General features: G+C 53.0%; 1 protein-coding gene across 23 annotated transcripts in view; it reads right to left on the bottom strand.

Annotated features, from left to right (window-relative positions):
* Positions 1-1,858: 1,858 nt before the first annotated feature.
* Positions 1,859-15,706, bottom strand: part of LOC133212480 (protocadherin gamma-C5-like) — a 156,224-nt gene continuing 142,376 nt past the window's right edge. For all 23 annotated transcript variants that reach the window (XM_061353963.1, XM_061353958.1, XM_061353952.1 and 20 more), the window contains 2 exons: positions 9,377-9,465; positions 1,859-4,250 (listed from right to left, as the gene is read on the bottom strand). In XM_061353963.1, coding sequence (XP_061209947.1) covers positions 4,024-4,250; positions 9,377-9,465 — 316 coding nt within the window. In that variant the 3' untranslated portion in view covers positions 1,859-4,023. The remainder of the gene's footprint in view (positions 4,251-9,376; positions 9,466-15,706) is intronic.

Here is a 15,706-nt window from a genome sequence, read left to right on the forward strand (position 1 = left end):
CAGACCCTCGCTGTGGTCCCCTTCTGCTCACTTGCTGAGCCACCTCACAGTGTTGATGAATACACACACCCCACACATGCACACACCTGGCTGGGAGGGTACAGCTACCCAGCCTCCCAGCATCCAGCACTGTTGTAACCCATAGTCCTACTCCAGCCACAGAGTCCCTCAGTGCCCCCCATGACTGCAGGTGAAAGACACCCCCCATCCCCTCACTTGCTCCTATTGCACATCCAGGATCACCCCCTCCTTTCCAAGGCTGTGCCTCCAATCCCCCACTGGTCACTCAACCCGAGTGGCTGCCTGGGGCTCAGTCTTGTCACCCTATCATATCCCTTTTGTCAGGGCTGTGATCCAGGCTCTGTTTCTGTTGGCCTCCTTTTCCCCATCAGCTCAGCTCAGGAAGCTCTCCATCAGTTAACCATGCTGGGATGAACATGTTCCCACTCCCACGTGTCCCTGTTAATTAGCACAGCTGACCGGGTTCCCTTCATCGCTGTTAATTGGCCAGGCTTCTCTTTGTGCCTTTCCCTTCCCTGTTTTCTCAATGCCCTGGGGTGATTTTAGTGCAGCAGAGAGGAGAACTGAAATGAAACTGAACACGTATCCTCACACTGCTCACATCCTCACACTGACACCAGCAGCTGGGGACATGGGGCTCAGGGCACTGGAGAGGCTGAAGCCACACCAGTGGCCACAGCTCCACAAAGCCTCTTTGCTCCCTACCAGCAGTGGCTGTCACCCAGCCAGGGACCCCGCTGGATTGACCATCCCTCTTCCTGCACCCACAGCCCCCATCACCCAGCTCCGGGTGCCCTGGGACAATGTCACCCCAGCTAGGTGACATTCCAACCCTGCGGGTGGCACCTGGAAGCACTCAGCCCTGCTCCCCATTGATGTGATTGATCCCTCCAGAGCTGCCCTAATGCACTCCAGGTGCTCCAGCATGGGAGGGATGGTGGCCCCAGGGCTGGGAGCAGAGGGCACAGTGTGACAGGGGCCCCACAGCACCAGGTCACTGCCCTGTTCCCACCCTGACTCCCCCCATGCCCTCCCCTGTGGTCTGGGACTGCCTGCTCCAAAGGAGGATGCTCTGGGGGTTGGAACACACTCCCATGTGTGTGCATGTGGGTGCACACGTGTGTGCATGTGATGTGTGGGACCTGGGCTGTCCTTATGTGCATAGGGAGGAGGGTTGGCTCTGTGGGGTGCAGGGGTTGTGCCCTGCACCCCTGGAGCCTCCTTCACGTATCAAAGAGGAGGGGGGGCAGCCCAGCCTCTTCCCAGCCTGGCTCTGTGTGTGTCTGTCTGTCAGGCCAGCTCTGCCCTCGCCTCCTCCACCTCCCATCTGGGCAGCAGCAGCTTAAGTTTTCCTCCGGATGCAACATCATGAACTGCGGGGTGTTTCTCCCTGGCCTGTGTCAGATACTACCCTATGGGGTGGGGGGTGAGGGCTTATATTGGCCAGAGGACCCCGCACACAGCACCTGAGCCCCCCTCCCCACCGTGAAAACCCCAGGGTTGGAGAGAGTGGATCCCTGGTAGTGATGGGGAAGGGTCACCATATCCCCCCCAGCACTGGGGAAGGGTGGCCAGGCTGGGGAAGGACAACTGGATCCCCTTAGGGCTGGGAAAGGGGCTGTAGCTGTGGACACCATGGTGTCCTCGGTCATGACTCACAACCATGTCACCCTCCACCCTTGGGGACCTGGGAATGAGGGTGCCCCGAGAGCATCCCCACTGCCAGAGCCAGGCTGAGGCTGAACTGCTGCCTCATGCAGCCTCGGCACTACAGCAGCACTGGGATGGACAGGCCCCATCTGTGCCCTCCTCTTCCCATCAGAATAAAGACAACACATTCAGAAGAAACCATTTTATTATTTTTTTTTCCCAAAGAAAAAAAAAGCCATATAAATATTAGAGTATAAAACTTGCGTGTAACACATCGACGTTGGTCTATATGGGTATAAGAAGGATATAAGCATATATATAATATATAAGTATAATTCAATATTAGACACATTGAAAGGGCAAACGTGTTCATTTCACGTACACTCGGAGCACAGAGCACATGGAAAGAAGATACAGAGAGAATTGAAAATACTGGTGGCCACGAGTAAGTTACCAAGATTAAAAAGAACACAGCACTAAATACACAACACTCACTACGCTACCTCGGGTTGCAGGTTAAAAAGAAATATAAAGACTATGATTCAGCTACAGCATTTCTAGAGGGGGGGGCAAGTGGCAGCTGCAGGGGACAGGGTGGGAACTGCTCCCAGTGCAGCCAGTGCTGGAGGTGCTGGATACAGAAGGGCAACAGCGGATGCTCCTGCTGCCCTGGGTTTGGGGAGGGGGCAGCGGTGGGATGGCCGCAGCCTGGCTGAGAGGGCTGGATCTGCTTGGGTGAGTTATGTGTTAGTGGTTAAAAACGGAAAAAACAACACCCCCCCCAGGAACCCCCTTCCTGGCCACCCCGCAGCCCCTCTCCTCGCTCTGGCTACACAAAGCCCCGCTTTGCCAACCTGGGGGGGGCTCAGAGCTGCTTTGATATGGGAAGCTGGCCTGGTGCAAGGGTTATGGGCATATGGAAAAACTCTATTCCTCATCCTTTGATTCCCTACACAGGGTGGAAAGCCCAAATCCAGTGGGAGCATCTCCTCTGGGCTGGCTTGGCATGGTCCCTTGTAACATCCCCACCTTGTTGCCCTGGCTCGCCAGCTTTGCAGCATCACCCCATGCTCACCCCCAGCTCTTGGCTTGTTCCCCAGGTCTGGTCCCCAAACACCATCGAACCAACCATCACTTACTCAGTCACCAACTCTCAAAGCCATGCACCGGCATCTCCACAGATCTCCCCCTTTGGCTGAGACCCCAAATAACCCCCAAATAAGAAGTGATGATTTTCCCTATCCCGTTTCACCCATCCCACCCACCCCACCCCTCCCAAAGCAGCCCCAGCACAGAGGGGCTGTTCACACCACGCTGCATGGGCATGCAAGGACTTCTCTGGGTCCATGGAGCTAACTGCGCTAGTGCAGGCGTGAGGTGAAGGATGTGCATGCAGAAACGGTGTGCAGAAGCGTGAAGCATCGTCCCCTGGTCCCCTTGATGGGGACTTGGCCAGATGGCCACCTGGCCACAGGGGAGTGAGACTCTCTTAGCTTTAATTCCAGAAGAACATTGACTGTACATATAAATATTTACTGCAAAGAAGGGATGAGATGTGTCTGCTCTTCGGAGACCCCTAGAACCGCTGGGGCAGCTGCCGCACACCTCGGCACGCTCCTCATTGAATTCCCTACATCTGACATCAAGAGGGGGGTTTTAATCTCATATTTCAGGCCATCAGTGGTTGCACTTTAAAACAAGAAAATAAATGTTTAGGATGCAGCTTTGCCATATTCCTTTTGACTCATGCAATATAAACACTTACTTACTGTTTTTCCAGGTAACAGGGAAGCAGGAACTGAAGCACTCCCTACCAACTTCTCAGCAACAAATCCATCGCTATCATTAACTGGGGGTGAATTTTACTGATGGAAAGTTTAAGAGCAAAGATCTGGAGCATGGGCTCTAAGCTAAGGACTTTCTTTCCAAAGAAAAAATGATTGAAGGTCTATAAATTAAAAGATCCCTGCTAGGATTATTTACACTGGGCAAAGCCATGCACAAGCCTTGTGCCTTTCTAGGACTATCTGAGAGCAAATTGGATCCGAAGATGTGGCAGAAGACCTTCTGCCCTTGCATATTCTAACACCCAAGGGATCATATAAAACATTAGCAAGTATTCACAGGGCACTTGTTTGTGTTCGGTTTAGCTTCCGGATTGGTTTTCATCATGAGATCTAACAGCAGCGAGACCCTGCTCCTAGCTCTGATGATGATGAGGAGGAGATACATTCGCAGTGTTTCCTACTTTTAGCATCACAACAAATTCACATTCGTCCTCTGGCCTGAGCTGTGGGTTGGGGGAGTGCTGGAGCCGGCTGCCCTGTGGCTCTAAGGTCTCCTTCTTCTTCTCTACTTCTTCTCCTTCTTCCCGGACTTCTTCTTGTTGCCTCCTGAGGCACCGGCGTTCTTGGCATCACGCTTGCCGGCAGCGTTGGTGAGGGTGGCGGTGCTGCCCGGGATGTAGACGTTCTGCCGGTAATCAGGGACATGCTGCAGGGTGAACTGGGGGCCATAGCGGGCGCTCAGCCCCATGGTGCCCGTCCCACCGCCCAGCGTTGAGTTGCCATCAGCAGCTTCTGTGGGGGACACCAGAGGGTGGGGGGAAAGAGAAGGGCAGGTTGTTACTGTCAGACAAGCATCAGCAGCCCCGAAAGGCTCTCACTGGGTGTCAAACCCAGACCTCAGTGCCATCAAACCTCACCCCAACCCTTCCATTACCCTTCAGTGCTATTGCTCCATGGGATGGCTGCAATGTGCATGATGGAGAGCACGACACAGCCGGCACCAAAATTCCTTGTTTTCATCTCACATGGTTGCTAAAGTCTTGGGATTTGGGGGCCTCCAGCCAACCTTTCCTCTGCCCTTGGCCGCCTTCTTAGCCCCCCTCCACATAAAAGCAACCCCCCCACTGAAAACATCCTCATTACAAACATATTGTACAGCCACAACCATTAACAACGCATTAAGGGAAATCCAATACTATTTTGTTTTTCCATTGCATTTAAAACCCTGCCCCCAGTATTTCTCCAGCCAGGTTTATTCAGGGAGCAGAGCACAGGAGATGAGAAAGAAAACCCCTCCCCTGCAGTACTGCAAAATGGCTCTAGGAAGCCGAGCACAAAGGAAATCAATGCTGAAACACGTCTGATGGTCCAGATCTGGGAGCAGGGGGAGGGGAAGGCAAATTCATTCCTATTGCTCTGCAAAGCCCCAGCATGGAGAGAGCAAGCGTAGGGATGGGGAAGGGCTCAGATTCCCCCTGGGTTGCTGGGGCATGGCTGTAAGGTAGCAACCAGATGGAGACAGGGGGGATGCATGGAAGCAGGGGGAGAAATGAACATGGGAGGATGGCAAGGCACAAGCGATGCTTGTTGCCATGGGCTGCTGCGTGATGTGCTTCAGTGCAACTGCCTGTGCATGGCTCAGGGTGGGATCCTTGCCCAGCCGTGCTCAGAAATGATTTGCTAAACCCAATTCTCTGCCCTGGATACTGTGGATCCTATCTCAGCCTTTTAACTGCTTCACGGCTGCAGACACAGTCTCCTGGGAGGCTGGAGAGACCCAGCAAGAGCACATGAAGGATCCAAGGCAGAGTCCAGGGCTTCTGCTCCCTCCTGTCAAAGATGGAGAGACCACAGGAATAAAGAAAAACAACAAGCAGAGATCATGGGCCAGTCCTCACGTGCTTCTCCTCTCTCCAGATGAGATCCATGCATTCCTCTTTGTTGCCTTTGCTTTCCCCTAAGCAGATGGAAGTGGCTAAGCCAGCCAGAAAGCTAGACAAAAAGCTGGGCCACATCCCCCCATCCCCTGCAATACTGCCATGTACACATCCCCTCACAGGGGTCAGAAGTATGAAGCAACTGCAGCTTGAAAAGTTACAGCTGCTCTGCTGGAGCCAGAGGAGGAGAAAAACACATAGCGAGTCCAAAACCAGGCAGGACATTGTGCCCGAGGCCAGGGGATGCACAGGGCAGTGTAGACACACAGGGAACCAGCGTGGGGAAATGCCTTTTGCTTCCCACTGTGGAAGCAGTCACCAGAAGGAGAATTTTCCTACAGTCCCCATTAAGTGGGTCCCAGATCTGGCAGGGCTTTGAGGACCTCGGGTATGTGCATATACAGTTGGTGATATTGTTCATTCACACTCTTCTCATCAGCAGCTTGTTTTATTAATAACCAGCACAACCCCACACTCATCAGGGTGTTAAACTGGGAATGGGATGGCTGGAGATGTGGGGTCAGACAGACTGACTTTCAGGTGGACTATGGCCTCTGGCAGCAGGGGAGATAACGTTTTCAAGGCTCTTGTAGCTGTAGAGAGCCCAGCCAGGAGCTTGGTGGGCTTGGAAACCTTCTCTGCTGCCCTGGGCCACCCCAGATGCACCAGGGCTCTGAGCAGTGATAGGGCTGGGGGCTGCCAGCACCACCCAGGACAAGTGGTCCCCATGAGCTAGTTTGCAGTCACAGCAGTTTTTCCCAGGGGAGAAAAAGCCACCGTGAAGTTCCCAGCCTGCCTGTTGGTCCCAGGGAAGAGCAAAGAGCTGTTTCTAGGTAACATTGACATTAAGGCTGAAAAGAAGAGAGAACAGGGACAATAGAGGTTTGTAAATGGGCACTGAGCTGCTCTTGCCAAGCAGGGCCCTTCAGCTCTTGTTACGGGAAAGGTTACACTCAGCCTTTACCAGCAGCCACCATTATCCCAAATGGTGCTGAGAAGGAAAACAAGGGTTTGGTCTTCACAAAAATAACCAGCTAGCAGCAACATCAGCCTCATGGGCAGAGGGGAGGAGAGGCTGGAGACAGCCCCAGAGCACATGTTGCTGCAGCTGCTGGGGGGCTTTCAGGAGAACCCAATATAGAGTGTCTGTCCCTGCCTGCAGGCAGTGGAGCTGGGGAGAAGGACCTCCTCCAGCTGCCTTTCTGTCTGCTCTCCCATCATCTCATGGCACCCCTATAAATTCTCCCTGGAAGCTGAAGTATTTTAAGGACAGGACGTCTGTCCTTTTGTGTCTGGTGTCCTGGAGCATCTGTGCTCCTTGGTCTGTCTTTGCAGCTGCCTCTGCCCCTTCAGATGGCTCAAAACACAGATTTTTATATTGTTCCCAGCTGCAAGGGAAGGAGATCACAGAACCATAGAATCCCAGCCTGGTTTGGGTTGGAAGGGACCTTCAAGCTCATCCAGTCTCAACCCCTGCCACGGGCAGGGGCACCTTCCACTGCAGCAGCTTGCTCCAAGCCCCTGTGTCCAACCTGGCCTTGAGCACTGCCAGGGATGGGGCAGCCACAGCTTCTCTGGGCACCCTGTGCCAGCGCCTCAGCACCCTCACAGGGAAGAGCTTCTGCCTAAGAGCTCAGCTCAGTCTCCCCTCTGGCAGGTTCAAGCCATTCCCCTTGGCCTGTCCCTACAGGCCCTTGTCCCAAGCCCCTCTCCAGGTTTCCTGCAGCCCCTTTAGGCACTGGAGCTGCTCTGAGGTCTCCCCTTCAGGAGCCTTCTCTTCTCCAGGCTGACCCAGCCCAGCTCTCTCAGCCTGGCTCCAGAGCAGAGCTGCTCCAGCCCTCAGAGCAGTGAAAATCCCTGCAGATCCAGAGGAAGGAAGCCCAGGAAGGGAGACAGAAGCCCTACAGCAGAGTCACAGCCCTGGTGGAAAACCAGCTCCCCAGGCATTCCAGCCTGGGAGTGCGGTTTAACCATGGGGCAAATAATTTAATCACCAGAGCCACTGGATCACAGTCTTGGCATGGCAGGGCCAGTTTGGCCTCTTGCTGAAGCAAAGGGTAACACCTTTCACAGGGTAAGGATGCATTCATGGCATCCACAGCCACTTCTAGGGAGCATCCTTTGCTCATGGAGCAGAGCAGCATCAGAGGAGTTCCTGCCTCCCAGATGGTCTCTGGTAAGTGCAACTTGAGTGTGGGCTTGACATGGTGTGGATGGAAACTGACATTCAGCACACAGTGCCATCACCTCTGTCACTGTGTCCATCTACCACCACAGAGCTCAGAGCTCAGCAGGTGAAAGTAAGAGATAAGGATCATTTAAAAAGCCAGGAAACATCACCCAAGGATGGGCAGCACAAAGCTTAATGGGAACTAATGCTGCCCCTAATCTAAGATTGCTGCCATCAACACTATGAGCTCTCACTAAGAGTGAGAGCAGAAAAGAGGAGGACAGACATCAGGGGAGACATCACAGCACAGTGCTGGTGGAAAAAAGCTTGTGCTGTGTCTGTAGGTGGATCCATCCATCCATCCATCCATCCATCCATCCATCCATCCATCCATCCATCCTTCTGTTCCTCCAGCACAGCAAGGGACTGGCACGGGGAAGGAAAGGATGGAGTGCAGAGGGCCATCCTCTCATGGGGCTGCAGCAGGGGAAGCCCTAATCTGGTAGATGGATCTGCTTTAAATTAACCCCCAGGGTGAACTGAAGCCGTGGGAGAGGTTAGGACTGTGGAGACTTGTGGACTGGGGAAGAGAGGCTGCAATGGGGCTCAGGGCTACATGGAAGTCAGGGCTTAACCTTGAAGGGACCCGCTCAGCTCTCTGGTGCTCTCACTGGAGCAGCAGTCAGAAAAACAGCTTTATTTATGAGCGAGGAAACCGGATCTGGCAGCACTGGGTGATGATAACCACATGCAACCCCAGAGGATATTTTTCCATGGTCGTTTTTCAGAGCAGGGACACGTTTTCGCATTGCTCCTTTCCCTTGAGTGTAAACAAGTCCTTTGCCCAAGACCTTCATCCCCTATCCTGGCCACAGCAGCTGTGTTTCCAGGCTGCCTGGTGTCTGCACAACAGCAAAGTTCATCTGCAGCAGCTTTCCAAGAAAGCAACGCCAAAGCCATCCCCCTCCCCCAGATTCCTTCTCTCCCAGCAGCTCAAAGGAAGCATCCCAAGCATTCTGCACAAGGTTTTATGGCTGTGCTGTTGCTTCTATTTTTAAGTCAAGGGGGAAAGGACTGTGAGGTATTTATAAATAAAGGCTGCATGAAAAACAGCCTCTTCATCCATAGCGCTGCGCAGAGTGATAATTGCACGTCGTGTCCGTGGGTGCATGGGAATACCCCTCCCTGCCCACCACTTCCACGTGGCACAGCTGTAAAGCAGAACAAACCAACCCAAAATGACCCCAAACCAAATCCCTGTGACTACAACTGCAGTGAACCACTGGTGCAAAGCAGTGTCTCTGGACACAGGCTTTGTTGGGGATACTGAGTCAGGCATTTACTGTGTTCCTGGGCTACTCTCTAGCCACAAGCGAATCTTTCAGGCCTCCTACAGCCTCGCCTTATAGCAAGCTGCAACACAGCAAAGGTTTCATTTACAGTGACCTTTTGGAACCAAGTAGTTTATAAAACATCATCTCAAGACTGTCTCTTTCATGTAGCAGAATTGCATCACAAGCCAGATAACATTCTGTTCAGTACACAGAGAATACATTTTGCACGGAAGAGGTAGCCTTTTCTACAGCATGCCTGATGCTGATGGTATCTCCTCTGTCTGAATCCTTCCTGACCCCTCTTCTCTGCAGGGTAACACAGACAGTGCTTTTCCACTGTTTTCTGTTGAAGAAGGGCTTCTGAAGCCACCCCAGTTAACAGATACATCAATCCCATCAGCATCTTATCTAACAGCATGCACTGAGACATCCACACTAGAGCTTGTGCTTGTTTTCCCACAAAAGATGGAGACCAACCATTTGCTGAAGCCAGGATCATGGCTTGGAGCACCTCCGTGTCAAACTGGTTGTTCGGCCAGGCTCCACCTTCCTCTCCATTCTGGGAGCTATGGGAAGAGAAAAGAAACAGCAAGTTACTGCAGCTCAGTGAGGAGGAGTGAGCTTGTCAGAGTACATCAGAAACCAAGGCTGTAGGCTTGTCTGCTGGTGGAGAGGAGCTGCAGGCTTTAAATCCTTCTAGTAAATAACACTGCCCTATTAAATAACTCTTCCAGATGACTCTATCTCCCACCAGAATTTTGAAGAAGAACCAGCAACACCAAAAGCACTTGGGGGCTCAGTGGTGCTTCTAGCAACACCTACTTAACTTCTGGTGACTTCAGAGACAGCCAACACCTTATCACCTCAAAATCCCACCAACACCTTCCCACTGATACAGTGTCATACCACCAAAAAAATGCTGGTCCTAAAGCCTCAGAGATGCATTCACCCTCTGGTCCTTTTCCAGGCCATGTCAGTGGATGCACCCCTCAAGCTATTTCAGGCTACAACTCCATTCACAGGATGGAAGGTGAGAAAACCCTGTGGCCGGGTGGGCTTTGGGATCAGCATGGAGCCAGCTGCCTGGCACTGCAAAACTTGCTCTGAAGGGAGTCCAAGAGTAGGCATCAGCTCTGCAAAGCTGGCAGCAAACAGTTCTGGGGAGGCTGGAGCAACAGGAAGAGGAGAGAAGGGAGGTTTGGTTCCCCGGGACTGGCTGATGGGAGGGCTGAGCACCACAGATGTGCCTGGGAAAGCTCTGGGGATGCTGTCAGACTTTAGCCAAGGAGGTTTTGTGGCTGAGGCTACAATCAGCAGCCTGTGCACTGTTGAACAAGCCCCGCTTTCATGTCTGCCAGGTGCCAGCTGTGCTCAGGCACCGCTCACTGGTGCTGGCACTTCCCCTCCAGAGGGGTCAGGGCTGCTCTCCCAGAGCCCCTCCGGAACCTCCCTGCTTTCAGCAGAGACCCGAACATCTCACCAGCTTCCTGTGCCCTCCTCTGCTCCGACCCTAAGTGACCACATCACTGAGACCACCTCTCCCCACTGCTGACACCCCCAGCTCTTGCCACCTGCTGGGATACCAGGATCTGCCCCTTGGCTGTGCGCTGCCTCGCTTGGCACAGGAGCAGCCCTTCCCTTGCAGCTGGGCGCTCTCTAGAAGTGAGACAGGGGAGGTTGAAAGCCCTTTCCCATGGAGAGAGCTGAGCCCATTTCCCAGGGCAAGCGTTCAAATACCAGGCTACAAGGCACAGACACGGCCTCCTCCTCCACTGCTGTGGTCCCAGCCCTTACACCCAGGAGCTGTCAGACCCCAAAGCCCTGTTTGGACCCTGAAGCCCTGCTGAGACCCCGAAGCCCTACTGAGACATGCTCAAGCAGCCAAGATCTCCCCCAGCTCTGGGGTCTCCTGCCGGCAGCTTCATGCTTGAGCTGCCAGCACAAGCACTGCTGATGCCAGCTCTACACCGCATGCTGGGCAGCAGATGGGCTCTTCACCCCCATGCCAAGTATCTCGCTAACCCAAGTGCCCTTACTGGGTGTGCCTGCGGCAGCACTCATACAGAACAGGCTCAACACAGCCCTTTTGGAAGTGGGATGGACCCATGGGCACGTCCTTGAAGGATGTATCTGCCACAGTGACCTTGTAGTCAGACTCCCTTTGAAACAACGTGATCTGTGTGTAGATATGTGTATGGATGCTCCCATGTACTCTGTGCAAAATCTTGTCTCAAGCAACTTGTCCAGAGACACAAAGGACCTGTGCCAGGACCACCTGAATATCCACCCCTTCCCCTTTTGTACTGCCTGCCTGATCCATCCCCAGCCAGTCAGGGCACTGCTCTCACACACTGGTTTATCCATGGAGGATGAATCCAATCACTAATGTAGCAGGGGCTCCCTGGCATGACCCTACAAACAGCACCACTTCTGAAATACCTGCTGCAACCCAGGGCATCCCAAAAACTATTTATATCTCTCCTACACAACGTGTGTGATGGCACGGCTTCAGGAAGGCCAGAAGCAAGGTTTGCCTGCCTCACAAATGGATTTTGGTGCTTGCATGATGGCTGTGCTGAGACTACTCAGACATGGGCACTGCTGCTCTGACTGCCTGTTGGGCCAGCCAGCAGCATGCAGGCAACCCAGGCAGTGAGGACAAGGTGGGGACAGCCCTGGGGCTGCAGTGACCTGTTACTGTCAGAAGCAGGGCTGGGAATAGAGCCCCAGGCTAGATCCAATAAAGGACTTAGGAACCTTTTTGCACTAAACCCCATTGCAAACCACATCCCATACAGCCGCAAGTTAACCCCAGCAGCTCCTTGCTGGGGCAATTGAGGTTTCCAGGTTTTTCAGGGCTGCAGGAAAGCTGCCCAGGAACACCCCAGTGTTTCCAACCTGCTGCTCCTGGCTCAGGGAACTGCCCCAACGTGGTGATAGCATCCAGGGATGGGGAAAGGGAAATCACAGGGAAGTGCCAAATCTCTCCTTTTTAATTGAAATACTGCAGTGGTTTGAACTCTGGTTTGAAAGCAGAGACCCAGGTTCAACTCCCTCCATGACGCAGCAGTGCCAGCATCACATTTTCCATCTCCTGAAAGACTCTTTCCTCCCACCTCTCCTTCAGGCAATGGGCTGCACAAGACAGGAGCTCCTCCTGCCTCCTGTCAAAGCTGTGTGCCCTAGGACAGCAGGAATGCACAGAAGGAAATGCTCACCCTGTGGTCAGAGCATTGACCTTGGAGGTAGCACCAAGACCCCCAAGCTCACTGAGCTCCCTAACCAATGGCAATCATCTCTACTCTTGACCTGCTGGCTACGATCTTACCAGTAACACCCAGTCAGTCTCCATCCCAGGAAGGGTGCACTGGTGACTCATGCTCAGCCTGATGCAGCCATTCTCTGCAAGCACCCAGTGCTCCCAAATTTTGCACAAACAGCCCCAAAGCTGTGTGCCTGCTCCCTGTGATGCAGAAAAGCTATTTTAGAAATGCCTTAGAGTTGCAAAAAGTGGTTGAGCTCAGTTGTCTAAGCAGGAAATTCAAGTGCCTCAATTACTTGCAGTGCAATAATCCAGAATTCAGAGGCACATGAAAAGAATAAGTGCTGTAATCTAAAAACACCCAAAAATAACTCCTCGCTTTGGCAGAAGGCACACAGCTGATGACCAGGTCTGGCTGCCTTCCCCGGCGATAGGATGGAGTTGTGAATCAGAGCTGTGAATCACTGATTCAATAGGGAGCAGCCTGCCCTGCCCTGCTCCCCTGCCTGGAATAGGCAGACCTCAGACCCCCCCCTTGCAGCACTGCTGGGGCACTGCTTCGGGGAGGCTGCTTGGAAGGGGAGGGCTGGTTCCTATGGAAATGATTCCAAGGACTCCCTGTTTATAATACAAATGCCATTGACTCAATAGTAGGGTTTTTTTCCTAAAAACCCATCCCCCATAGGAGAGATTTTTTTTTTCCCCTCTATTCAATCCTACTCCACACTTCAAAGCTCAGAAAAGAGCTGGCTTTCATTTCTGGGAACGTTTCCAGCCCCGCTAGGACTGGAGGGAAGGAAGCAAACCCACGTTTGAGACAAACCAAGGGATGCAGCATCTTAAGGGGGTGTTTCAGGCATGGTGGACACAGAGCACAGGACAGGGGCTGTGCCAGCACAGCAGGTACAGCCAGTGCACAACCTGCAACCCCCTTCACTAAACCTCTCTATGTGGAAATTAGGGAACACTGAAATGAAAGGCTTGCCCTGCAGCCCTGACACAGCCCCACAACGAGCTGCATCATGAGGGTGCCCCATTACCAAGGGCATCTGCCCCAGCAGCACAGTGTGGACCTGGGTGCTTTGCTGACTAGCTATTTCACAGCACCCCAACCACCACATCCCTTTTTAACTCCCATTTCGAGCAGAGCCCAGAATTATTCATTTCCTGCCGGAGTTGCTATGGAGCTCGTCACTATGGCAGCCGAGGCCTCGCAAACAGGGATTTGCACAACTGCCTGGTGGAGTCATGAAAAAACTGTTTTCCTTGCTCTGCAGCTGCAATCAGGAGCTATAACAGTGCCACAACAAACTGGACAAGTTAACTTGTGCCTGAGCAGTGCTCTAGGAGCCCCAGGGGCTGGAAAGGACAGCCCAGCACCCCAGGAACCAGACCCCAGCACCCTGGGGTGCCTGGCAGGGCTACAGGCAGCACTTGCCTTCAGGAATTTCCCAGGAAACCCTCAGCATCCTCCCTCCTCTCTCATTTGAGGCTTTCTGGCTCACGCAGCAGTGACCCCCCTCCCACCGTTCAGCACCTCTCCCACCTCATAGCCCTGGTGCTCCCAAGCTTCCCCACTCCATGGAGGGGATGTGACTGAGGTTTGTTTCTCCTCCCAGACTCTTCCTTTTTCATTCCCCTTTGTTCCCCCTGAGCAGCACTCTAGCCAGGGGTATCTTCAAACCCATTCCTCCAGCCCAGTTCCGAGGCAGCCTCTGGTCCCCTCAGGCTTCCCCCTCTGCACTTGTGTTTTTCCTCTCCCAGCTTCCTCCAAGCCCTTCCCATCCCCCTTCCATCTCCCACACACAGCTCCAGCCAGAGGCAGCAGCAATAAAATCTCAGCCTGCATGTTTCCAGGCTGGCAAACTGACAAGAAAGAGGGAATGGATCTGTCCTTGCTGGTGCTGTGCCTCCTCCGCGCTTAAGGTGTGCTGGGGACACAGTCCCGCGACTGGGGATGCAGACCCAGGATGAGCATCCTTCTGCCCTACTGCCCACACCAGACTCCCCCAGCCGCAACCCACAGCCCACCACCCTCCCGCCTACCCCAGCTTCTGAAAACAATGGAATCAGCTCCAAAATTACCACAATTTCCTGCTCTTCTCCTTTCCTTAGCAGAGGATGCTGCTGGCCCTTCCCCCATCACATTCCCTGCCGCTTCTGTAATGCCATTACAAGGGCCTGGATGAGGCCCAGCTTTAAGATCATGACTTTGCAAAGATGAGATTGAAAATGCTATAGCAGGCAAGTGGGGGAATGATTTGCAGCCTCCCAAAGCACTGGTGAGCCCTTACTTCCAGCCAGCTGAGCTGCTGGGATGCTGCACTGCCAGGCAGAGGTAGAACAAAAGGCCACAATGTCTCTAAAAGGGGGACCAGGGGCAGTGTCCCCCCTCCCAGGGACTCTTCTAGCCCTCCTGAATGAGATGGAGATGAGGGCAGGAATTATTTCACCCAGCCCATCCTGCCACCATCCTTAACCCACCGTGAAGGATATTTTGAGAAATGCTTTGGAAAGGCTATTGTGCCTATTTGTTGGATCCCTGCGCCCCTGCAGCCGGCCATGGCATGTGCTCAGCTGTGCAGGAAGCAGATGGAGAGAGAAAAGTTAAAATAATACACACAGCACCTGCTAAATTACCAAAAATAATGTTTCTATACATAAAGCGAAGATGATGAAACTGCTGATATTCTGGGGGCTTTCCAGAATGAGAAACATGTTCCATCGCTAGGATATTTCCTTTTCTCCATAAAAGACTCTCCAGCTTTTGTCCAATCTGACAGGATCCAAATAGCTCTGACTTCAAGGATCTTGACAAATGCAGGTAAAGGGGTTATTGGCCTAGGATGATCAATAAGGGAAGGAAACATTCAGCTGAAGAGGGGTACATGAACTAGAAAGCCCAAATACTGAATGTGTTGAGAGTTGAGCTTTAATAAACAAAAAGGGGAAAGCTGTAAGCAGAAATGCTCACAGGCATCATGCACAGCACGATCAGCTCCATGGTATCCTGGCTGTGGAAGTGGGGTGGGACCAGGACACATCACTACAAAACCTGCAGCTTCCAGTCCCAAGAAGTTGAAGGGTTTTTTCCCTGTCTCAGCTCTGCAGGACGAGGGGAAAGGAGAGCAGTTGTTCACAGGGAACTCCTGCTCCCAGCATCAGAACAGCTCCTGCCTGTCCCAGTACCTGAAATCCACTCCAAAACTTCACCTGAGGGCTGCAGCCCACACGAGGAGCAAAGCTGGGCTCTGAGAAGTCTCCTAATGCTTTAAAGCAGCATTTGCTCTGCAGCATTTGACAGGAAACCACAGTCATAGAATCACAGAATCATTTAGGTTGGAAAACGCCTTTATGATCCTCGAGTTAACTGTAAACCTAAAGCTGCAGGTCCACCACTATACCCTGTCCCTAAGTGCCACATCTTTCAAATGACCCCAGGGCCAGGGGGCCTGGCAATGACTCCAGCACTGCCCTGGGCAGCCTGTTCCCATGCCTGAGCACCCTTTGGGGAAGGAATTGTTCCTAATATCCAGCCTAAACTT

The sequence above is a fragment of the Neopsephotus bourkii genome, unplaced genomic scaffold (genome assembly GCF_033783945.1).
Source record: "Neopsephotus bourkii isolate Nb327-2 ecotype Australia unplaced genomic scaffold, CSIRO-AGI_Nbou_v1 NB_716, whole genome shotgun sequence".
Lineage (NCBI taxonomy): Eukaryota > Metazoa > Chordata > Aves > Psittaciformes > Psittacidae > Neopsephotus > Neopsephotus bourkii.